The sequence below is a fragment of the Tachypleus tridentatus genome, chromosome 8 (genome assembly GCF_004210375.1).
Source record: "Tachypleus tridentatus isolate NWPU-2018 chromosome 8, ASM421037v1, whole genome shotgun sequence".
In the NCBI taxonomy this organism is placed as follows: domain Eukaryota; kingdom Metazoa; phylum Arthropoda; class Merostomata; order Xiphosura; family Limulidae; genus Tachypleus; species Tachypleus tridentatus.
Window position 1 is genome coordinate 32,990,317 of NC_134832.1, and position 27,265 is coordinate 33,017,581.

The window sequence follows — 27,265 nt, forward strand, 5'->3', positions numbered from 1 at the left end:
AAATGCAAGTGAAGAAAGTTTCTTGTAACAAGAAAACAAAGTAAGCCAGGTGATTAGGGTGCTTAACTTTCAGTCTGGGAGTCGAGTGTTCAAATCTCTGTCTCACCAAACATGCTCGCCATTTCAGCTGTGGAGGCATTAAAATGTGATAGTTGATTCCATTATTCATTAGTAAAAGAGTAGACTAAGAGCTAGCAGTGGGTGATGATGACTAGCTAACTGGACCACATGTTGCTACCACAAAAAGTTTTAAAAAATGTCGGTATAGATAAAGTAGATAGAAAACATATATCTCTGAATATTACAATAACATGTGAATCTGATGATAATGGGGAAAGAAATGTAAATATTTAGTAATTTATGAATTTGGAGAGCAGTTAGAAAATATTTATAACCTTTTCAAAACTGATTCTTATAAATTCAGATATGTGATATTCTCAGGTATGCCAATTGCACTATAGATAAATGCAGTAGCTTGATGAATGTTAGGAAATGCTTTGCAGAGTTAAAATTATTTCTGAGATTATAGAAAGAGAAAGACTAAAGACAATATAAGCAAAGTTAAAAACTGATCTTTGTATAATGTTTTAAACAAAAACTGAAGAACAATAAACAGAGTGTAAAATGGTAGTATTCAAACAACAATGTTCACCATTCCCAAATATGGATATTGTAAACAGTATGATTGGAATACTATAATTGTGTACTTTTCTAATTCATGAAAATTACTAAGGAACAAAATAAAGAAAGCAGAGCAAAAAAGAAAGAGGGCTACTACTAAGGACAAGTATAATTAATTATAATCATGCCTTGCCATCTTTGAAAAGATGTATGCACAGTAACATTAGACATCTTTTGTACTGAGATTAACTGCTTGTAATGTAAACTGTTCTGTACTAATTGAGCATAGCACTATACACAAAACTATACAGTACAATCTATTTTTGATGTGCAGACACTTGCTACATCATTGGTTATTTCAATAGAAAATACAAATATATCTCTTGACCAACTATTGGAAAATATTGCCATATATTTTGTGTCAATTTTTTTTCTTTTTTTTTTTTTTTTTTACAGCAGTTGTTTATATGAGGCAGGACAATAAATAACTAAAACAAAAGGAATTTAGAACATCCAACGTTTATAGTGTTAAAAATACACACACAGCTAAATTCGTTTATATGAAACAATTTGAAAACCTTAGTGAAGATGTACACCTTACTAAATTAAAGAAAATATGAAACACTAAATTGACTTGCATACAATGTATTTTCTTCACTTCTAACTTCAAGTCATCCCTGAGATTGTGCTATATGTAGATATGACAAAAAACACAATCTGTGAATGAAAAGACAAAGTTTCATGTTGTCTGGGGGCTAGAGAACTGAACTTGCAATCTGGAGATTGTTAGTTATGCTCACCATTTCATCATTGGGGTGATATAATGTGATGTTCAAGCCAATTTTTGTCACTAAAGTATAGCCTGAAAATCTGATACCTTCCCTGAGGTTTACCACTTCAAAATTAGGGATGTTTAGTGCAGACAGCCCACAAGTTGCTTTGTACAAAAATTCAACAAACAATAATAATTACATGGTACAACCTGTTCTACCCAAAGAGAACAAGTTATGATGCTGTACATTTTTAAAGAATATAGGCAGCATTATCCATCAATAGCAGATCAAGTGGTATTTATAGGCTATGGCCTTCCTTATGCTTAAATGGGAATAACCTATAACATGGTCAGTGCTAGCTACTTTGGGTAAGCCCAACTATTTGTGAAGTAAGGAAAGGTGAATTTAAACAGTTAAAGAGAGTTGTTAATCCAGTACAAATAATGGTTCATCATATGAAATAATTATATTGATTGTACTTTTGCATTGTGTTCAGTCAAATACTTGCATTCTCACAAACTTGGGTATTTAAATAAACAATAGCATTACATATCTCTTTTAATTTATCATTTGTGGGCATTGTTCTAACCAAATAATTTTGAACTGAAAAAAGTGTACTGGAAGGATAAAACTTTGATGATGTAACATCTGGATATCTCTGGAGCTTTCTGCTGGTCTATATATTTTTCTTTATTCTTACTCTTGTGTTATTAAGGTTTTATGTTATTGGAAATGGCCAAATGATTGTCAAACTGGATCGTGAGAGCATACATGAAACTGCATTTAGCACAAAAGATGACTTGTCCCATTTGACCTGTGTAATTAAACCTACCATTTTCAAGAAGCTAATGTAGCTTACACTGAAGGGGCTGATGTGGAAGAAGTGTGATCTTTCGTGGTTGTGTCTTGTTGGATGGTTGCTGGTTTGAGTCCATGGCATCAGAAACTGAAAACATGCACAAGGAAGTGGAATTTTTCAGTCATCTTATAAAAAGAGATGAGATCTCCATGGAACTTGCTAAAATAGCAGTGGTGTAAGAATGGCCTTAACTTATATTACAAAGCATCATATCTTCATGGTTTATGGCCACCTTTTCCAAGATCACCAGACTAAAGATGAAAGGCACTTTAGATGGATTGAGGAATATGAGTAAACATTAAATTGTACTTTAGTATAAGTTTGAGTATTGTCACATCCATTACAGAACTGTGAGAGTTTGTTGAATACTGATGCCAGTGAAAGTGAAATTAGACCAGTTTCATCAAAGCTACAGGATGGTGCAAAAACATGTACTAGTCACATGCTTGTGGCTCCTGTATGTAGATTATGATGAGAAAAACAGCTTGCATTTTTGTCTTTGTTGAATCCTTATTCACATTTCTCTTTCAATTGTTCAATATTTAAGTATGTGATGCTTTGGTGAAATGGTTGATGAAGGTTTAACAATCAATAAGGTATGATAATATACTTGATAATAGTTCTGTAGGAGTTTGACGTACTAAAAAAATATCTACCAGGGTTATAACATGAACACATTGATTGTTTAGTGGAACATTCTTGAATATCCTGGTCTTCAATGACAAGTTGAGACTGAAGAACAAAGCACAGATGCATTGTTTTGTTGAAATGCATTTATAAAGCACTCTGAAAGTGCATTGGTCAAATTTTGATCCATTTTATCAGCACCGCCACTGACAGATTTAAAATGATAACACAGAGACACATAACCTTTGCAAACATTTCTGAAGGAAATTGCAACCCATCTAGTTTCCAACACACATCCAGAAAAATGCCCATGCTAATCCAGTGGAACTGTTGAGGTTTTCAATGAAATGTGAATGACATCAAGGATTTGATTGACTTCTATCATCCCAAATGCCTTTCTTTACAGGAAACATTTTAAAAACCTACTAATACAGTCACAATCCGACAATACTCCTTAAATCGAAATGATAGATCATGTTTAGGACAAGGACATGGGGAAGTAGCACTGCTCATTGATCAACATGTACCCACCCAGTCCTTGTCATTGAATACGCTCTTGGAGGCTGTAGCCATCCATATCTCCTTAGGTTGTACCATCACTGTTTGCTCTCTGTACCTTACCACTGGAAAGAATTATCATCCCTCAGACCTTGATGCCCTAATTGAGCAACTGCCAGCCCCTTTTTAATTTTCGGGGATCTTAATGGGCATAATCTCCTCTGGGTTGGTTCTAGTATTGATGTGAGAGGTCATGCAAAAGAGCATATGCTCCTGAATCACAACCTGTCTCTTCAATACTGGCTCTTACACTTATTTTCATAAGCCCAGTCAGTCATTTACTGCTATAAATCTTTCTATCTGCTCCCCATCGCTTGTCTTGGGATGTTGACATCAATCCACAGGGTAGTATCATTTTTCTATCATATTAAGAGAGATTGGCCGTGGTCAGTGCCACCTGACCCGTGTGCCTCAGTGGAAGTTAGACCAGGCCAACTGGCCTTCTTTCACTACCCTCTCAGAACTTGATCTTGCCACTATGTAAATCATTGATATATGATTGTATAGCAGCAATAACTAACTGTATTGTCCAAGTAGCTGCTCAGTGCATTTCCAAAACTTCGACATTTTATCCACGGCATCCCCACCCTTGGTGGAATTCTACTTGTTATATAACATGAAAAGCTCAGAAACGTGCTTGGGATAAATTTCGTAGATATCCCACGCTTTCAAACTGCATTGCATTTCAGCACGCCCGTGTACAGGCGCAGTGAGTTAGACGTCAAAGCCAGAAGGAATCTTGGATTAAATATAAGTCCAGCATTTCTTCAAACACCAGTTTAAAAGTCATATGGGACAAGATCCGGAAGGTGAGTGGATGGTATACTTCTGCCCCTTCTCTATCTTGATATTCAACTGCCATGAAGTTGCTGATGCTCAGAGCATTGCCAATACTTTTGTTGAATGTTTTTCTCGTATATTTAGCTCTTCAAGCTCATCCCCTTCCTTCTTAGCTATTAAAACAGTAGTAGAACATCTATCTCTTTCATTTTTGACTGATCATCCCCATGACTGCAATCGCCCTCTTACACTGGTGGAACTTAAACTTGCGCTTCATCAGTCTGGCAATACATCAGTTGGACCTGATGATACACATTATGAGATGCTACGCCACCTTTCTCCTTTCCTCTCTTACTATTATCCTACCTGTCTTTAACCGGATATGGCAGGAGAATGTCTTTTCTGATGCTTTGAGTCAAGCTATTGTACTCCCTATTCTTAAACCTGGAAAGGATCCAACGATTCCTTCGAATTACCATCCCATTGCTTTGACGAGTTGTCTCAGTAAGATCTTGAAGAAGATGATTAATGCTCATCTTGTTTAGTTCCTTGAATCAAACAATCTTCTCTCACCCACTCAGTGTGGGTTCCGAAGACAACACTTCACGATAGATAGACCACTTAATTTGCCTTGAAACATGAGTCAAAGAAGCCTTTTTGAAGCAACAACATCTTGTTTCTATTTTTTTTTATATTTAGAGAAAGCTTATGATAGAACATGGAGATATGGCATCTTGCGAGACCTTCACTCACGGATTACGTGGCAATTTACCACTTTTTATTAAGCATTTTTAATGAACCGACGATTCCAGGTCCGTGTGGGCTAAACACTTTCCTGTATTTTTCCCACAGGAACTTGGAGTCCCTCAGGACTGTGTTCTGAGTGTCACACTTTTCATTATAAAGATTAATACCATCAGTAAACAGCTACCCCCTACAGTTGCAAACGGTCTTTTTGTTGATGACTTTCACATCTCAGGTAACTCATCAAACATGAGGTTTATTGAGCAGCAGCTTCAAACTGCAATCACATATACTTATGTGGACCACAGCAAATGGTTTTTAACTTTCTTTCTCTAAGTATGTTTGTGTACATTTCTACCGCCAAAGGAATATTCATCCAGATCCAGAGCTTCGTATTGATGATGTTGTACTTCCTGTCATCCCTGAGCCAATGTTCTTAGATTTTATATTTGACTGTAAGTTAAACTTATTTGCCATATCAAGCAATCAAGTGTATAAGAGCACTGAACATCTTCCGTGTTCTTTCTTCCACCTCCTGGAGAGCTGATCGATACTCCATGCTTAAATTTATCATACCCTTATCCGATTAAAACTTGACTATGGGTCTATGGTTTATGGTTCTGCCAGAACTTCAGCGCTAAAAATGTTGGATCCTATCCACCACCAGGGGCTTCGGCTTTGCACTGGGGCCTTTCGTACTTCTGCAGTCCAAAGTTTGTATGAAGAGTCCCATGAACCCTCTCTGTATATTCGCCATTTGCAACTGTCTCTTATGTATGCTTCCAAACTTTGCTCTTTACCACAGCATCCTACTTGGGATTGTGTTTTCCATCCTCAGTGGGACACACTTTTTTACAATAGAAAATCTGCCGTTGTTCCTTTTAGTCTTCGTATCCGGGTACAATCAGAAAAAAATTGATATATCTTTGAATAGCAAAGCAGTGTTAACTGATCAGCCTCTTCCACCATGACTAATTACTGTCCCCAATTTTGACGTATCTTTGAGTCATCTGAGGAGGGCCGGTACTCCTAATTGGAAATATCACTCTTTATTTGCTGAACATCTTTCAAATGATCCATTCATTCGCATATATACAGAGGGTTCAAAATCAGGTGACTCTGTAGGCTCTGTCATGGTTTGTTACAGTTCGTTTGTAGCACACACAATCTCCTCGAAAGTTTCTGTGTTTACTGCCGAATTGTATGCCATTTCTCTTGCCTTGAATCATATTAAAACTATGCAATATAGGAATTGTACAATATATACTGATTTACTCAGTTGTCTATTGGTCCTGACATCATTCCATGTTAGTTACCATCCTATTCTTATCAATATCCAAAACAAACTGGCCCATCTCTCTCTATCATCTATCTCTGTCCAGTTTATTTGGATACCAGGTAATATTGGTATTCGTGGGAATGAGCTAACTGACAAAGCGACAAAGTCCATCTGCTCTGACTCTATCGCCACTGTCCCTGTTCCATACATGGACTATGGTCCAATTATTAAGACTATACACCAGTTGACAGTCGACCTGTATTTAGTAATGCAGTAATAAGCTTTTTCAAATCAAGCCTTTTTTAGCTCTTTGGCCATCTTGTTTCTGTAAAGAACGAAGGGACGAAGTTGTTTTGGCTTGGCTACGCATTGGTCACAGTTTCTTAACTCACCACTTCCTTTTATCTGGTACTGATGCACCAATGTGTGGTCTGTGCGGCACTCAGGTCACAATCGTACATATTTTGTTATCATGCTGTCATTACAACCAAGAACGACGACGCCATTTTAAATATATTTTTAAGGTAGATTTGCCTTTGACATCAGCCAATGTAATAGGTGATACTGGCTGCCTCACTCATGTTTTTACATTTTTAAGAGCCATCAGTCTTTTTAACTTAATTTAAGGTTTTTATTAGACTATAAACTGTTTTAGCATGATTGCTTTTACACATTTTAATCATTTTAATTTTTATTTTGACCTGAACTCAGGACTGGAAAGACCAACTTCAGGTGACTGACAGCAAGTTTGAACTTAATGCTTCAGTCTTCCTGGCGGGTCTTAATTTTACCTATTTTACGTATTTTTGCCTTCAATTCCATATACTGTTATAATGTACTACATCTTGTTTGGCACAGATAGCCTAGTAGCTTTGTGCCAATAAACATGAAATACCTACCAACCTACGCAACACACATCCAACTTTTGTTTCATCTCTTCATCGGTCTTTGCTGTACACTGAACTTATCTTTGTTTTTTAGGAGAATGACGCTATAAAGAGTATAGTTTGTCCATAAATGACAAAAATTATGAAAACCATTTTAAACTGACAATTCTAAGCAATTATTTAAGCACTGTCATAGTACAGTATTATGGTTCTTTTATATCTGTTGAGCCACTCCAAATTCTTTCCTAGCTTTATTTTCCAAAGGTTAGAACCATTATTAGTAAAATAAACATATGAAATACGTGTGAAAGGATTAGAAATAAAAATTTTAATGAGATTTATTTTATTTTTTTGTTTTTAAATTTCACGCACAGCTACTCGAGGGCTATCTGCGCTAGCCGTCCCTAATTTAGCAGTGTAAGACTAGAGGGTCATCACCACCCACCGCCAACTCTTGGGCTACTCTTTTACCAATGAATAGTGGGGTTGACCGAAACATTATAACGCCCCTACGGCTGAAAGGTCGGGCATGTTTGGTGTGATGGGGATTTGAACCCGCAACCCTTGGATTACGAGTTGAACGTCTCAGTGCACTTGGCAATGCCGGGCCTGATTTTTTTTTGTAATTTCGTGGGCTACAGTAAAGATGCCCTGACAGTACTATTCATTTTATTTCGTCGAGTTTCCAAGTCAGTTGCTAACAGTATAATAAATATAGAATATAATGTGAGAAGTATAAACTTTGACTATAAGTTGTTTGGAACTTTGTGATCAATACTTACATGATCACACACTGTATTTTATATTCTGTAGATTTTCCTTTTATTATACTCTGATTATTTGTCTATAGTCTGGATGAAAGTGTTTATGATTCTTTCTCTTCTTTTTGTACGGGTGGACATAGGTTCAAGAAGTTAAAGATTCGTAAGGTTGGATTTGATTGAAAGTGTAAGGGAACGACATTCTACCAAAAAAAAAAAAAAGAAGAAAAGAAACCCGGTTTTTTCTAAAGATACATGTAGCATTGATGAAAAATGAGGAAGATTCAAAGAAAACTTTCATCAATATTAAAAGAGTGCTGTGAAACAAGGAAAATGGGAGGAACGTTCTGTCGTGGACAAAGGAGAGTTCTGTGGTGTTTCAAAATGTGTGGTACAAAGGAGAGTTCTGTGGTGTTTCAAAATGTGTGGTACAAAGGAGAGTTCTGTGGTGTTTTGAGACTTAGAAATATACTATGATAGTTACTAAGAATTCCCAAAATTTCTCTTTGTTATAATTTTAAGTTGAAGTACAAATATGCTAAACTCTCAAATTCACGTGCCATTTTTTTCAATTTTATATAATCAGTTTAAGTTATATTATTAGTAAGCACTGTTTTTACATTCCTAACAAACATATGATACAAACAGTATGAAGAATATGTTTGTTTGTTTTGAATTTCGAGCAAAGCTACACGAGGGCTATCTGCTCTAGCCGTTTCTAATTCAGCAATGTAAGACTAGAGAGAAAGGAGTTAGTCATCGCCATCCACAGCAAAGTCTTGGGCTTCTCTTTTACCAACGAATAGTACGATTGACTGTACATATAACGTCCATACGGCTGAAAGGGTGAGCATGTTTGTTGTGACGGGCACTTCAGCCGTGACCTTGAGATTACGAGTCATGTGCCTTAACTACTTGGCCACGTCGGACCATGAAGAATATGAATAATTACCTCATAATTTACTTTCTCATACTCATGATTTATTATCTCACATATAAGAGATAATAGTTCCTTGTACATACAGCTTAATATCTCTCGTACGTACTTTGTCGTATGCATTTATCTTTTTTTTTTCACTTTATGGTTCTGGACTTTTGTAACTTATACTGATCTTTTATATTATTACAATGTCCCACCTCTTCCAAATCTTTAGAATCTTCATAACGTCACGTATACGTTACGTAAACTCTCAAAAAATAAGGAAATTTCTAGGTGCCACACATCATCACTACGTCATGCCAAACCGCGTTCTATGGAACTTTAGATAAATATAGTATATTCATCAGTAATGAAAGGTGTGTGTGTTTCTATATGTATATATGACGTTTCTCATATTTAATTGGAAAATTATAACAGTTATCAATAATTAGGCAATTTTTTCATTAATGGGACTTACTTAATTCAAAATGTTGAGAAGTTTTTCCATATGATCCGATTCAAAGCTAGTAGTAGTAATAATTAAATGTTACAAAATGAAAGAATGCTCTGTCCAAAGGTAAATGTTAATTTCTTCTCACTGTTTAAAAGTAGTACCAGTTCTTTTCGTAGTTGAAGTCTCGTCTTATTCGACGTTAATGTGACGTTATGTCAATACGGTTTTACTGTCTCCAGGTGAAATAGTTTATGTTGGTAATTTGAGAAGTTTTTATGCGACTTGTAGTAAAAGGTATTTATTTTCTCCCGCTTTTTAAGTAAATTAATTAAAATATAGCATTGATCAAACCATTGAAGAAAATAATCGTAATCAGTATGCTGATTGTTTCTTATGTTAATTGTTACTGAATCTTAAATTAAGAAATTAATCAATATGGATAAGTTAACTAACACTAACATTATTAACAGTAATACTTAATTGTATTATAAACATTAGGCCTACCAGTACTAAGGCATTAGTATATAAATTTTAAATTTAAATAATATGAATTATATGTATGTGACAACTGAGAAAAATGTACAGGCCGTGTTCTTTTCAAACACACAACTAAGACTGTGAAAAATGTATGTCGTTTAAATATTAAAAGTTGAAGTAATCAAATTGCAAATTACATAGAATAATCTAAAAGTAATAGGTTGAACATTGTTACTTTATAAATCTTATGTTCGAAACTAGTTTTTCTTTCTTTCTGTTTTTTATCACTTAAACTAAATGTTTTTCTTTTATGTTAAAATTAATTAGATGCCCAAGTATTATTAATAAAAACATTGGTTTTATAAATTTCAACCCAAGCTTAACATAAGCAAGTATTGCTAAGTTATCAGGAACTTATTAAAACCGAATGACCTGATTTACATTAATAACAGTATCTGTTCCAGAGATGGGGTGGTTTTCCACCTTTTAAGTGCACAAAAGAAATTGAACAAAAATATGAGTGGAGAAGCTAGTGACAGAAACGTTATGAATTCATGTTTTTGGGTAATTTATACAAGTAGGCATGTGTAAAAAAGATGGGGCTAAATCTCCTTTTTTTGTGTTTTGTATGATCCAGAAATAGGGCTTAAAAATTTTAAAATGTGAAAAGCATAATTAATAAAAGTTCTGGGAAATTTATAAAAAGTGCATGAATATTTTTTCAAATTCAATAATTAAAAAAAAAGTAAACAACCTGCTAGTAACTTTTCATTGTCCAGAATGTTGGGAATATACTCAAAACAATATCTGTAACATTTGAATTTTTTATGACAAATGTATAGAAGTGGAAATTACACAGTAATTTTTGTTTTCTTATCAGATATAAATTAGACACAACATGAGTTATAATTCCAATCCATTTAGTGGTCATTAAGTGAGAAGATCTTGGTGTGTGAGTAAAGAGAAAGTTTGAAATGTTGACCAAGTGTGTAACCATGGTGTTTACTTGAAAGTAAAGTGTATGTATAGCAGCTTAGAGGTAAGATCCAAGAACATTTTTTGCCCTTTTATATTAGTATTTTAAAAGAGATATCTTGTTTGTTTTTTGTATTTTTTTAACGTGGTTTATTTTGTCTTCCCTATTATACAAGTTTGAAAATATTGAAGTGTTTGTGAAGAGAAGGGCATTTAATAATGAAAAGAAGGAAACCATTCAGTACTCAAAAACTTACAAATGTTATTCAAACTGATATCTGTAATACTTGAATTTTAGAAAATGTGTGAAACTGGAAAATATATTTTGTTAGAATTTGATGGTTGCAGATTTTTTAATACAGAAGAGTAGGATGTGGTGGTTTTAAGACTTAACAAATATTAGGGACTTGTATTTTTGAAATAATAATGTTGACAGCAATGGTGTTTGCTCTTTTAAATCTAACCTACATCCTTTCCAGTTGTATAACTGTTTAAGCTATGTTTCATTAAATATACACTGATATACTTGTCACATTCCTACGTTGTTTTCAGCAGCTTAATTAAACACTTTCTACAAGGAGGTTGAAGCTGAGTACAATATTTGAAATAAGGTTTAATTTTAAAATATTATAAATATTAACCAACCACAACATTTAAAATCTGGAATTATTTATAAATGTATTCTGATACATAACTGAGATGACAGTCTTTATTCATGTGTAAGCACTTTGAGCTTCCCAGTATTAGAAGTCATTGTTGAATCAAAATAAGTTGCTTAGTATTGAAAAATATAATTACAATACACATCTGCACAGTAGTTTCAACGTGTTGCATAGTGATGTGATTAGTCAATAAATGTAAATATCTACCATATTTTTATAAGATTCACAGATTCATGTCTACCTCTACCTTCACCAGAGATTCACAGTTTTATGATTTTGAGACCATTTTGTTCATATTGAACTAAATAAACACTGCACAGAGATTTGGTTCTTAGGATGTGATTTGATATGATAGCTAGTTTTTGTATACTCATAAAACTATGCTTACTTTATGTTAAACTTTAAAAGTATAGGCTTTACATGAAGAACAGCTTGTAACACAAGACAGTTTGGCCCATACAAACTACCTTGTAGACTGAAACAATCAGCTGAAAACAGATTGTATATTCTTTCACATACATATACATTTTCAGCAGTAAAGAAATTCATATTAATTGCACAGTTCATTTCATCAGTCAAACCAGTCTACAGTATTATAACTGAGAAGAAAACAGGATTGTTGAAGTAAATGTTTCCATCAGGACTTTGCAGTTTAAATCTAATATTTATGGTTATATTTCTGGAATATATTTCACACAGAATATCTGTGTGAATCTAAACTGTCGGTGCTACAAGGTGGAAGTTAGGTGCTCTGAACACCTTGGGCAATAGTTAATGTCAAACTAATGTCAAAAATCTATGAGTTGCTGAAATAAACAATAAAGGTGTTTTCAAACAGATAGCTAAAAAATACACCAGTAATTTTGTCCCAAATAAAAAGAAAATGCAGTTCTTGTAACAGTTTGCAGCATATGATAGTTGTAGTACTTAGTATTTATGCTAACTACCTTGATGAAACAATCAAGTGGAAACATTGCTCTTGAATACTTAGTTGACTATTTTTCAGGAATAGAGAGAATGGTTAATTGTTCCAATGTACACGAATTTCTGGGTATTTTGAAAACTACTTATATTAAGTCACAACTGTATTTCTTTCTCATTTACAACTAATTTAAAAACTGTTAACATTTCTTAAAATTTAAGAGAAGATTTCAGTATATTTTAACGAAATATAAGGAAGACTTTTTATTTAATGTACATTTTGCAAAGTGATAGTAAGTAAAGGATATTCATTGTTTTTTTTAATTCCTGGTTTTTAAGATTTTTAAATATTTGTTGATTTTGTGTAATATATATATATATACTACAAAGCATGAATGTGTTTGATATTTTTAAATTTCCAAATGCAAATTATGGAAATTTTACTGTCCACTTTAACTTTAAGAACTTTCTATGATAGTATATTAATACATGCAATCTCTTTTTCTCTGTTTTGAAATACCTGTTTTTATACAAAATTTACATGTAAGCCAGCTTTTTTTATTCTATTGAACTTTGATGTATCTTGTTAAGTAGTGTCTTATTTCTGATTGGTTTACTGTGACTTAAAGACATGTCGATTGAGTGATTTTTTTTTTGTTTGAGTTAGATCCAGTGAAAGGCTTTATCTTAGTCACGTGAATAGAAGGACAATGTCGTGTACAGCGACGTTTTTATTAAGTGATACTGAAAATAGTGAAGATGAGAGTAGTCCACATTGGCACACCCTCACAGACCTAAACGTATCAGAAGAAAAGAAATTCAGTGAAAGTAATAGTAATTTTTCAGTGTCACATACCCAAGTAAATTCATCTTCTGAAAATTGGCAGGAAAACCATAATAATAGATTAGTACCAGAAACCCCAAGGTAAGGGACAAATGTATCTAAGTTTTGATTTCATAATTTTAAAAGAAAATATTTTAAATAAATCAAAATTTTAATTCTTATCTGTCACCTCTGTCTTTGATTTCTTTCCTTTGAGTCCGACATGGCCAGGTCGTCAGGGCACTTGACTCACAATCTGAGGGTCGTATGTTCGATTCCCTGTCACACCAAACATACTTGCCTTTTCAGAGATGGGGGAATTATAATGTGCATGTAAATCTTGCTATTTGTTGTAAAAGAGTAGTCCAAAAGTTGGCAGCAGGTGGTGATGACTAGCTGCCTTCCCTCTGGTCTTACATTGTTAAATTAGGGATGGCTAATGCAGATAGCTCTCGTGTAGCTTTGTGAAAAATTCATAAAACAATTTCTTTCTTTCAGAATTTTTTATCATCAAAAGCAATTGATTAAGACTTACAAATGAATTAGAAGAATTACACATAATGATTAAAAGATGGATAAAATGAATAATTAACTCTGACATCAAATATATATTAAATAGCACTTTGTAGATTGCAGTATGTGTTCTTTCAAACCTCACACTCATGCACATAGGTTAATGAAATTAGTTAAGTTACATATTTTATCAAATATCGTGTCTGATAATTTTGATAAATTAATCATTTCTCACAATCATAGAGATCAAAATCAGTGTCTCTAAACATGTGTTGAATAGTTTTTGTTGTGTGTGAAAATGTTTTCAGAACTTTTGTTTCATTTAAAAAGTTGGGGATTAATTCAGAAGTGCATACATCAAGATTCCTAATTTTAATTTCTTTATATTTATTTAATACATTCTTATATTTGTTACAGCATTGTTTAATGATTTTGTTTAAATTCATTAACTATTAATTTTTGTATCAGTATTTCAATATCACTGATAAAATATTGTATTTTATTACAAAATTTACAATATCTGAATAATTGTAAAGTTATGCTTATAACAGAAGGGTATGGTGCATTACTATTAAAAGAGAGTAAACCATAAATTGGAAATGCAAAATATTTTCTTTTATCAAAAATACTTACATTGATATTCTTATAATTATTTTCATTTCTAAATTTAAGTAATGTGCTTCTGTTATTAGATATTGAAATATTTTCAATTTTTAATTGTGCTGGATAAATAGTGTTAATAACATTATTTCAGGAATAATTAAATCACTTGTATATTTGTAAGGTGAAAATCCCCTGATTTCTATAGTTTTTAAAGAGAAACTGCAAATCAAACCTTAATATTTGGTAATTAATTCTAGACATAAAGTATTCAATGATTTGGAGATTTCTAAAATTGTATCGGTTTCATCAATTTATAAAAAAGTAATGCTTTTCCTTGTATAAACTTAAAGCCAGTGATAAATACAAAGTTTCAATTGGTTTCTTACTATATAATTATTAAAGTTTGTTAACTAATTTAAGTTATTTTAATAACTTACCTTGTCAATGTGAAAATAATTTAAGTATTGATACTTTTCATAAATGTATTGTTACTGGTAATTTGAAAATTATGAAAGATAACATCTTACATGAAATACTCAAAAAAGGATCTAAATACAGAATAGCCACAAAATGTAATTAAAATAATATTATAAAAATCTGTTGAAAACAAAATGATGAATATATTTTAAAACTTAACTATATTAAATCTTATCCACATAGATGGTTTCTGGAATGGAAGTTGTATGAACTTAAAAAATAAAAAATTAAAGAAATGTTACATAGATTTATCATTTCATTAGTTAAAAAATAAAATTCAAGAACTGCAAGAAAAATGTTATAGTTCCTGTTGATAAGGCTAACTGTTATATTGGTATCATTTGTAAAATATTTTATGCATTAATTATAATAAAAGAAATCAATAGTGCACAAACATTTAAATTTATTAACCAATCCAAAGATGCAATAATTAATCATTTCATTAAAGCTTATAATAAACTTTATTCTAAACAAAGTTCTTATGTAGATTTACCTTTTCTTTATGGTATTCCCAAATGTTGTAAATCTCCAGTTAAATTTAGGTTTATTTCTAATTCCATAAGAATAATTATTAAACAACCAGCTGTATTATTAAATAAAGTATTAAATATTTTCCTTGATAAAATTAAAGATATATACCTTTTGGATAATAAAAAATAATCAAACTATTTTAAAATATCTAAAAAAATTTGAACAAATAAATAACATTCAAACATTTGGTTTCACAAAACTTCATTAAAAGATTTAACAGTTTTGTTATCCTTTTATAGAACTGGAAGAAAGAAAATTTAGCACCAAAAAGGTGTATTAAGTTTCTGTACGTATAATGAGTATATATTTTTCAATAACCAGGTTTTTAAACAAGTAATAAGAGTTCCAGTGGGAGCTAACTATTCTACTTGAATAGTAAATTTATATCTTTACTATTATGAGAATAGATTTATTGAAAAACTTCACAAATCCAGATATTTTTACCTTAACTTTCAGGTATTGATGATTTAATTAGTATAAGCAATCCTGAAATAAATAATGTTACTAACACTATTTATCCAACAGAATTAGAAATTGAAAATACTTCAATATCTTATACAGAAGCACATTATTTAGACATAGAAATTAAAATAATTGATAAGGATATCAATATAAATATTTTTGATAAAATAAAATATTTTGCTTTCCCTTTATGGTTTACTCTTTTAATGGTAATGTAATAGTAATGGATTTAAATAAAATTATTAAACAATGCTCTAATAAATATAAGAATGTATTAAATAAAGATAAAGAAATAAAAATTAGAGAAATTTTGTAAAAAATTTTAATAACTATATTTAGTTATGAATAAGGTCATTTAACAACTTGGCATTATTTTATGTGGGTGTACACCTTGCCTCACACAAAGGCTCGTTTAGAGCATGATAGTTACAGTAGACTTAATAAATGGATGGTTGTTGGGGACTATACTAGTTTACTTAGATAACTGAATGGGACTCTTCATACTAGTATAATTTGTTTTCTGGGCTACAAATTAGTGTCTTTACCATAACGAGTGTCTACAATGCTAACTTCAAGAGGCAAGTTTGTTTTATCAACTTACTTACCACCAAATGGTTGTACCTTATTTTTCTTATTCTTATTTTTATTTGTCAATTATTTTGTTTTTTTCTTCACTTTGGAGAGTAGTCACCTTTCCACAGCTGTCTGCAGGCAGTGAAGGGTGATATAGATGTGGAAGATTGTGGGCTTGAGCACCCACAACTCGCTCTCCTAATTTTTATTTCTATATCTATTATTTTTATTGCTACTCTTTTGCTTTATTTTATCTTTTTATATGAGACTAATGAATGGATGTTAAAACTGTCAGATGGTGTATTATACCTTATTTCTGCAGTCACCTCCAATACCTAGGGTGCATTTTATATCCCTCATTATTGTTTGTACCCTAGGATCTCTTTAATTAGTGCAGCAATCAGTGTTTTTTATATTTTAATTTACCCCTCGGTGTGGATTCCTGTACGTGGTGAGGGGACTTCCCAGGGAATGTTCTGTTCTATCTGGTTACCTTCTCTGGGATCTAAACATCCACCCACGAGTTTGCCGTGCGTGGCGACCCGTGAAAGGGAGGAGAGGATCCTGGTGGTTGAGGGGTCCAACCCTAACACACCACTTTGGCCTCGAATTTCTGTAGATGGGCGGCCTTTGGGTGACCCCCCTTGGATCAGTCGGCTGATCCACTTGGGCTAGAGTCAACCAAGTACCAGTGTTGGAAGTTCTCAACAGGTGTTGTGGACATTGTGCCTGATGCTGGTGTTTGGGTATAGTGCTCACGAAACCCTGGCGTTGCTGCATTGTCCTTGCATGACTTTGTAGTGCGTCCCCTCGTAGGGCTCCATGGTGGGTGGGGTCAGTGGGTACCGAAATTTTCCTTTTTCCTATGGATCCTCCAAAAAATTTAAATAAAATTGTAAAAAAACAGTCAATGGGTAAGCGACCATGTCTTGAATACTCAGAACAGCAATCTTCAACATCAGTAACACACATACCTCATTTTCTTATATTACATTCTCTTTTGGAAAAACCTTTAGGGCAAATGTCCCCTTTTTTTATTCAAAAGGGACTAGAGGGACTTGCTGGCTCTCCAAAGTCAGTAAAGAAACTTCGTTCTGGTGACATATTGGTTGAAACATCCACATCCCAACACAGTGAACTCCTCTTGAATTCAAAGGCAATTGGGGATATACCTAATGAGGTTACACCCCATGCTACCTTGAATTCTTCACGAGGAGATATTGTTGAAAGGGATTTGAAGAACGTTCCCGAGTCGGAGATTCTCGCTGGTCTCTCCACTCAAGGAGTTTCTGCAGTGAGGCGCATCTCCACTCGTAAAGATGGAGTTACACTGCCAACAAATACCCTCGTTTTAACATTTACTTCACCACGTGCACCTGCCACCATCAAGGCAGGTTATTTCATTTGCAGGGTTCGGCCATACATACCAAACCCTCTTCAATGTTTCCAATGTCAGAGATTCGGCCACTCAAAGACATCTTGTCGTGGTTCCCTGACATGTGCTTGTTGTTAAGACAAGGACCATGGTGCCTATGACTGTGACATGAATCCATATTGCGTAAACTGCAATGGTTCTCACCCCTCTTACTTTCATTCTTGCCCAAAATGGTTGGAGGAAAAAGAGGTGCAGCGTTTGAAAACGACACGTAACATTAGTTATCCTGAGGCTCGGAAATTGCTGTCCACAACTCCATCTTGGACATATGCTGCTGCACTTCATTCCACAACTACAGTGGGAGTGCAGACAGATCTCTCTGTGCCTCCAAGAGAATCGTTTTCAAAACAAATGAAAAGCCTTTTGACCTCCGTGGTTAAAAAGGTTGATGAATCGACTTCCACACCCATCTCTGTTCCTCCCATACCTTCCAACAAACCTCAAGATCCACGTCCTTCAGTTTCAAATACAGGCATTTCTTCTGATACATCTTTTTCTCCCACCACAAGAGACAAAACAATTATTCGTTCGCATCCTCAGTCACTGGATTCCCCTTCCAATAACAAAAACCTGTCCACCCGACCCAGAGCAGGATCCATGGAGGTTGATAGACCTCCTCCCTCTAAAGACAGTAAAGAAAAAAGACGTGGTCGTAAATCGAAGGGTTCTCCAGCCACTTCACCTACCCGTTCTTAAAAATGGCCACCTTGATACAATGGAACTGTCGAGGTTTACATTCTAATCTGGATGACATCAAAACGCTGATTGCTTCCTACCATCCTGTTTGTCTTTCTTTACAAGAAACATTTCTCAAAACTGCTGATACTGTCTCCATTCAGCAGTTTTCTCTGTACAGAAATGACAGGTTGTGTGATGGTCGAGTACATGGAGGGGTGGCACTGTAGGTTGATCAGCACGTGCCCACCCTGTCTTTGTCACTCAACACACCCTTGGATGCTGTAGTCATCCGTGTTTCCTTGGGTCATACCATCACTCTTTGTTCTCTGTACCTGTCCCCTGGAGAGACATATGATCAATCAGATCTTGATGCTCTCGTTGAACAGTTGCCATCTCCATTTCTAATCCTAGGGGATTTTAATGGACATCATCCCCTCTGGGGAAGTGCTATTATTGATGGGAGGGGCCGATCTGTAGAGTGGATGCTCTTTGATCACAATCTTTCTCTTTTCAATACTGGTTCTTCCACTTACTTTCATGCACCTAGTCAGTCCTTTACCGCTATTGATCTCTCAGTTTGCTCCCCTTCATTATTCTCCCATTTTTCATGGAGGGTTGACAGTAATCCACTAGGCAGTGATTATTTTCCGATCCTTTTGAGAGAGACTGGCGTGGTCGATGCCACCCTACCCGGGTGCCCCGGTGGAAGCTGGATCAGGCAGACTGGTCCACTTTCACTGCTCTCGCAGAACTAGATCCTGCCATCGTAAATCAGCCATCAATAGACGACTGTGTAGCAGCAGTAACTGACTGTATTACACATGCAGCTGCTCAGTGTATTCCTAAACCTCGACATGTTTTCCACGATATCCTCGTCCGTGGTGGAATCCTGCTTGCCACTTAGCACGGAAGGCTCAAAAGCGGGCCTGGGATACTTTTTGTAGATATCCCACACTTTCAAACCGGGTTGCTTTCCAACAGGCCCGTGCACATGCTAGGTGGGTAAGACGTCAAAGCCAGAAGGAATCTTGGATTAAGTTCACAACCAGCATATCTTCTACCACCAGTTCCAAGGTCATATGGGACAGGATTTGAAAGGTTAATGGGCACTACAATTCTGTCCCCCTCTCAATCTTACTCTCTGATGGTCAGGAGGTGACTGATGTTCGGAACATCGCTAACACTCTAGGTGAAAGTTTTTGCCAGGTATCTAGCACTTTTGCTTGTTCCTCCACCTTCCTGGCCATCAAGGCTCGGGCAGAGCGATCACCTCTTTCCTTTCGAACTGACTGTTTCTTTGACTATAATTGTCCCTTTACCCTGGTGGAACTAAAAATGGCCCTTCATCGGTCTGCCAGTACGTCTGTTGGACCTGATGATATTCATTATGACATGCTGCACCATCTATCTCCTGCTTTTCTTGATGTCCTTCTGATTGTTTTCAACCAGATCTGACAGGAGAATGTTTTTCCTGATGCCTGGCACCAGGCTATTATTTTACCTTTCTCTATGCCAGGGAAAGATCCCAAGATTCCTTCAAACTACCGTCCAATTGCTTTGACGAGCTATCTCTGTAAGACATTAGAAAGGATGGTTAATGCTCATCTTGTTTGGTTCCTTGAATCAAACAACCTCCTCTCGCCCACCCAGTGTGGGTTCCGTCGACAGCACTCCACCACAGACCACCTAATTCGTCTTGAAACATCTATCAGAGAAGCCTTTCTCAACCGCCAACATCTTGTATCAATATTCTTTGACGTAGAGAAGGCTTACGACACAACATGGAGGTATGGCATTTTGTGAGACCTCCATACATATGGGTTACGTGGCCATCTACCCATGTTTATTAAAAATTTTTAATGGACAGGAGATTCCAAGTTCGTGTGGGTTCGACACTTTCCCGTTCTTTTGTACAGGAACTTGGAGTCCCTCAAGGCTGTGTACTGAGTGTTACACTCTTCAGTATAAAGATAAATGCCATCACTGAACAACTCCCTCTCACTGTTGCGAATGGGCTGTATGTCGACGACTTTCACATCTCATGTCAGTCATCAAACATGAGATATATTGAGCGGCAACTACAAACTGCCCTCAATTGTGTACGGAAGTGGACTCTGGTGAACGGCTTTAATTTCTCTCTCTCCAAAACTGTGTGCATGCACTTTTGCTGTCGACGGGGTATTCACCCTGATCCTGAACTTCATATCGGTGAAGTCTTGCTGCCAGTGGTCCCGGAGACCAAGTTCTTGGAGCTTATCTTTGATTGTAAACTGACCTTTATACCACACTTAAAGCAGCTTCAGGTCAAATGCACAAGACCACTGAACATCCTCCGTGTTCTCTCTTCTACCAGTTGGGGGGCAGATCGCTGTTCAATGTTAAAGGTATATCGTGCTTTTATTAGATCGAAACTCAATTATGGATCAATGGTCTATGGCTCTGCCAGATCCTCGGCCTTAAAGATGCTGGACCCCATTCATCACCAAGGACTTCGACTCTGCACTGGGGCTTTCCGTACCTCTCCAGTTCAAAGTATATACATTGAATCTCATGAACCTTCTCTACACCTTCGCCGTTTGCAACTATCTTTACAATATACTTTGAAACTTCATTCCTTACCAAAGCATCCCACCTGGAAATGTGTTTTCCTTCTTCGGTGGGCAGTACTTTTTCAGAACAGATGATCTGTCATTGCTCCGTTTGACCTTTGCATCCGGGTGCAATTGGATGAATTGGGTCTGTCCTTGGATAACATTGTAGATTCCACAGGTCGGTCCATCCCACCATGGCTTATTACAGTTCCCAAATGTGACCTTTCTTTCAGTCACCTAAAAAAGGCAGATACTCCAGATTGGAAGTACCGTCTTTTATTCAATGAATATCTTTCAAACAATCATTCAGTTCCCATTTATACAGATGGTTCCAAATCAGGTAATTCAGTGGGCTCTGCTATGGTTTGCTATGGGTCAGTAGTTGCGTGCAGAATCCCTTCTACAGCTTCTGTGTTCACTGCTGAACTGTATGCCATATCTCTTGCCCTGGATCATATTGCAGCTGAGCAGTACTCCAACTGCACTATTTATACTGATTCGCTTAGTTCTATACTTGCCTTGGAATCGCTACACGTTAGCTCACATCCTATTCTCGCTGATATTCAAACCGACTGGCCCATTTCTCATTAGTAGCTACTTCAATCCAGTTTTTCTGGATACCAGGCCATGTTGGTATTCACGGGAACGAGCTTGCAGACATGGCAGCTAAATATGTCTGCTTCAGCACCATCACTCCTATGCCTATTCCGTACATGGACTATGGTGTTGTCTTCAAGGCTCGGCTCCGTGCCAGCTGGCAGTCCACTTGGAGTGAGCAATGCGACAACAAACTTTTTCAAATCAAACCCAAAATTGGACTTTGGCCATCTAGCTTCCGTAAAGTTCGGAAGGAGGAAGTTGTTCTCACTAGGCTACGCGATTGGTCACAGTTTTTAACTCATCATTTTCTTTTATCTGGAACTGATGCACCAATGTGTAGTTTGTGTAACACTCAAATCACTATCAGCCACGTTTTACTTTCTTGCCATTGTTACAATTCTCAATGACGGCAATATTTTAAACATATTTTTTCCCAGGGTCAGTCTGTAACATTGGACAGAGTTATTGGTGATGGTGACTCTGTCCACCTTGATAATGTTTTTAATTTTTTAATGGCCATTAATCTTTTAATCTTATTTAAGTGTTGCATATTTATTCATTACACCTTTTAATTGTGGTTCCTTTTTTACAGTTTTAATCTCTCTCATTCAATTTGACATTGGACAATGGCCAGAACATTAAATAACTTCGACACCAGGACTGGAAAGGCCAACTTCAGGTGACTAACGCTACTGTTTGAACTATCAGTTTGAACTACTCGTTAGTCGTCCTGGCGAGTAGTTATTATATATATATATATATATACTTTTGCTGCATGTCATTTCACACTTTCACTACTTTACTTTTTAGTACTGGCCATATTGACTCATAACCCAGAACCAGGACTGGAAAGACCAACTTCAGGTGACTGACGGTGGTTTTTATACTTACCTGTTAGTCTTCCTGGCGGGTTATGATCATTACCATTCTGCTACAGGTAGTCCTTTACAACTTTGTTGACTGGATGTCAACATTGGTTTTTACGCCATTTTCTGTTTTAATTGCCGTTTTGCTTTTATCTTCAATTACTTTTACAAATTTTACTCCATTTACTTGATTTTTATCTTTTTACTGGACATTTGGTTACTCATTATTACGATTTTGCCGAGTGTCTTTTAAAACTTTTATTCTTTTACATTTTGATAATAGATGCTATGACACATAACCCGGAACCAGGACTGGAAAGGCCAACTTTAGGTGATTGATGGTGGTTCTTGAACTTACCTGTTAGTCTTCCTGGCGGGTTATGATCTTTACCATTTTGCTAGAGTAAATATTTTACAACTTTGAAGACTGGATGTCACCATTGATTTTTACACCATTTTCTGTTTTAATTGCTGTTTTGTTTTTACCTTCATTTACTTTTACAAATTTTACTCCATTTACTTGACTTTATCTTTTTACTGGACATTTGGCTACTCATTGTTACAATTTTGCAATGTATCTTTTAAAACTTCTATTCTTTTACATTTTGATACTGGTTGTTATGACACATATCCCAGAACCAGGACTGGAAAGGCCAACTTCAGGTGATTGACGGTGGTTCTTGAACTTACCTGTTAGTCTTCCTGGTGGGTTATGATCATTACCTTTTTGCTAGAGTAAATACCTTACAACTTCTTATACTCTGCCTTCTATCTTAACATTGTAGACTAGGTGTCAACATTGGTTTTATCCTTTTTTGTTTTACCTTCATTTCCATTTATGTCTATTACTACATTTATTTATTTTTTTTTTACATTTTTACCAAATGTCTGGTGCAGATAGCCTCGCTGCTTTGTGCCATAAAACACTAAATCAATCAATTTTAATTTACTTTAGTTTGGGCTTGTTTTTGGTTATAACAAACTAATATAATTAGTCAAAGGTTTTGATTTGCTGTTTTTAAAACAGTCCTTCTTTTTGATTTTGTTCACTTAACTCTGTCAGTATTAATTTTCTCTAAAATACATACCAGTATTTATTTGAAATTATAGAAGTACTTGTAGCTCTTAAAGAATGTTAAGTTTTAATTTTGTTTCTTTGTTTGTTTTTTAGCCCACTTTTATTTAGCTACAAAAGAAGAAAACAAGAACAACAAGAAATGAAACCTAAAAGAACTTGTCTGAATCACAAAGTAGAATCTGTTAGTAGCTCTATTAAATCTACTGATACAGCTATGCAGGTAGAAGGACAAAATTCAAGTGTATTTCCATTCAAGTGTTCCAGCTATGAAAAAGGACCAAAATCAAAAAAAAGAAATGTCTTGTTCTTTGGTACTTTACCTCAGCTGGGTGAACATCATGTAGTTGAGAACAATAAATCTTCTGAAACCACAGATAACACTGAAGTATCTACAGGTGTACCTTTACATGGAACACTGCCATTATATAGAAGTAACAGCTGGTCTAATGCACAATCTTCTAATTCCTCTTCTGCATATTCCAGTTCATCTAGTAGTTATTACTGCTTAGGTAGTCATTTAAAAAATACCTTACAACCAAATGCTCAGAATCTTCATCAACATTGTAAAGTTCCAAGAAGTAGTTGGCAAGAGAACACATCTGTACCATCTGGAACTTCTCATGAGAACAATACTTGGAACTCGTGTAATTACAGAAATTTTGGGATTCTATCATCTCTCAACAGTGAAAATTCCATTTGTGGTAGTAAAGTTGATAAAAATTCATCTGGATCTACAAAGATAAAGAAAAAATCTAATTTTGTTTTTCGATCTGAAAAATTTTCAAATAAATCCAATGACCAGAAGGATCAGCCAGCTAGAAGTTTCACTAACTGTCCTGATGCTAATTCTTCTGTAGTGAAAAAGTGTGAAAACTCTATAAGTAATCATCAGTCTAGTATGAATGAGGGAAGTGCTCTTCAACTATGTGCATCAGCAATTTCTTCTTCATGGAATAATTTTCAAAGCAATATTTTAAGACCACTCATGTCTCCTTTCATGAAATATCAGAATGGGAAAAAAAACTATGACAATAGTGACAGTGATGAAATATTAAATAATATTTCATCATCAGTAGAAAGTTCCCATTCATTGCCATCACAGCAACAAGGTACATGTAGATCGTCTTCTATAAAACAGGAATATAGAGAAAGCAAAGAACATACTTGGATAACACAAAACTTAGATTCAGAAACTAATCATGAAGGTGCAGGGGAGAGTACTTCTGGACTGTTATTCTGTGATACCAGTCAAAACTTAGAGTCACAAGGTAAGAATAATATGACAGGTGTTGAAGCACATGGATCATGGATCTCTGTAAATAGTCCTACGGCAACAAATTATCAAGTAACACCTTCAGTGAGAGAGAGAGAACAGAGAGTCCTTCCATCAAACCATTTTGCAAAATCTAGTAGACAATTCCAGAAGTTTTCTGCATTGCCTGAACAGCAGCATTTTTCTAATAATGTGAAACAAAGGGAGGAAGTGTTTAATTTTTGTAGAGTCGACGAAAACGCATATAAGAACAGTAATGGAGATAGAATACATGATAAACAGTCACAAAGATTACATTCATTCAGTAGGCTACAGTATGGCAATAATAGATCAAGAGAAACACTTGACAGAAGTCAAAGTTCTAGGCACATGGGTCAGAGAGCCACATTTGGTGTGCATCAGGAAATGTCGGTAGATGAGAGTCAGCCTGGATCTTCAACATCTGTTTGTCAACAAATCCCAGAAATATCACAACAAGCTAGTCTTAATTCTGATTTATGTGATGCACAGTCAGAAAATGAAGATGAATATTGTACTCCTCTTTCTTCCAGCTCACAATCTGAAAGTGAAGGTAGAGATGTATCAGACCAAATGAATATTTCAGTTGTTGTAAATGTATCTCCAACAGCAACGGCTAGAGTTGCTGTTCAGTCAAGAACTGACGAGGACATTCAAACAGAGGACCAAAGTAGTGATGAAGATATTGTGGTCATATCTAATGAGAGTTCTAGTTTTGATAGAAATTTTTCTGCCAACATTCAGGTTGGTTATGATTGGCGTTCAGTTGATAGTGGTATGTATAATTTTAGTACAGTAATTTTAGTAATACTTTCTTTAGCTGTCTACTATGTATAAAACTACTAATAAATGGTATAGGTTCATTCTTGTTGTGTAACTTTGGCACCTTTGTTCGAAACTTGAGTTCAAAGTTCAGGAATAGTGTTGAAAGAAGGAGATGATTTGTGAATCACCCTAACGTCCACTTGAGATTAAAAAAAAACAATTCTGATTAATATTATGACTGTTTACTAAATTACATATTAGGTGTTTCAAACATTTAACTTTATAAGTTTTATTATACAGTTACTCCTTTTTGCAATAGTCCAAACTGAAAGATCTGTATGCATGGAAGTGAGACTTAGATGTAATACTAACTGTTTAAGACATATGTCATGTATATGCACTGTAAATGTGCATGTGTGTGTGTGTATATATATATATATATATATATATATATATATTTCAAGTATCTAAATTTCATATAACTACTCCTTGCATCTATAAGATACAACTAGTACACCAAGTAGTAGTGACGTAACGCCACCTAGTGAGGACCAAGACCATGAAGTGTTTGTTGTTTCTCCTGATCCTGTAGCCCAGGTCAGTCAGATGGAAGAAGATGAGCACCTAGCTCGAATGCTTCAGGTCAGTGTTGTAGTCATTAGTACTGGTTAGAATTAAGAGTAACCATTTATATGTGTGTGTACATAAAAATATATATATTAAACACTTGCTGCTATTGCTTTATGGTATATCAGTAGGTATAGCATAAAAATGTAGCTAATAAGCTATATGTTAATAGTATATAAGTTTTCAGTTCTTAATTTTATAATGCAATATTGAAAAAAATCCTGAATTTCCCCTAGTAGGTGATTTATGACATTTTCTCTAATTTATTTACCACTCATTCAAAAAGAACAAATTTATGTAACTTACTCATTGTATCATCCTCACTGCTCATGCAAAGCATAACTTATATAGCCTTCAATCTTATTTAGTTACAGAGCCATAAAATACATGGTTATACCCTTCTACCTACCTGTCACATCCTCTTCAGAAATTACTGAAAGTCTCTCTGAAATTCAATAGTATATTACTTATAACTGATAAAAAGCCAAGTTGCTGTTTTTTGTTTTTTTTCTATTTAATAGTGTATAATATGTTGTTTTTTGTGCAGAGAATTGTCAGTTTTGCTTTCATTTTAAGTTTTGTCTCATGGGAAATGCATCGATAAGCTTAGATGAATTTTTGTCTTATTTGTATGTATTATGCTACATACTTTCATTTATAGTCAGATTGAGAATATTGTACAATAAAACCAAAGAATATGCTAAAGATTTCTTATAGATTCAACTCTAGACTCTTTCTCCAGGAAGGAAAAAATATCAAATACTTCAGGTAATTAAACAAAGTAACTAAAGTAGTAACTGATTATCCTTTTCTCTCTGATTATGGGCATGCTTAAGCTGCATCCACATTGTGATGGATTTACTGATATGTACCTATTTTAGTATTGAAGTTTGTTGAAGTTAAACCTGTATTTAGAAAAGTACATAACTTGTACATTAAATCTGTATTGCACAATTTCCACCTATTTACTGAAGGTGTTGAAGATTCTCGAGTGTAGTAATCTACAATATATGTGTGTGTGTAAACACTAGTATATCATCAATATTGTTGTGCAG

The 27,265-nt window shown here is 34.9% G+C and overlaps 1 protein-coding gene across 4 annotated transcripts in view; it reads left to right on the forward strand.

Annotated features, from left to right (window-relative positions):
- Positions 1-9,071: 9,071 nt before the first annotated feature.
- LOC143222121 (uncharacterized) overlaps positions 9,072-27,265 on the forward strand; it is a 42,053-nt gene continuing 23,859 nt past the window's right edge. Inside the window, exons 1-5 of one of the 4 annotated variants that reach the window (XM_076448110.1) lie at positions 9,072-9,185; positions 10,620-10,778; positions 12,965-13,222; positions 23,621-25,593; positions 26,086-26,225. In XM_076448110.1, the coding sequence (XP_076304225.1) occupies positions 13,008-13,222; positions 23,621-25,593; positions 26,086-26,225 (2,328 nt within the window). In that variant the 5' untranslated portion in view covers positions 9,072-9,185; positions 10,620-10,778; positions 12,965-13,007. The other 3 variants (XM_076448109.1, XM_076448111.1, XM_076448107.1) reach the window with 3 other exon arrangements.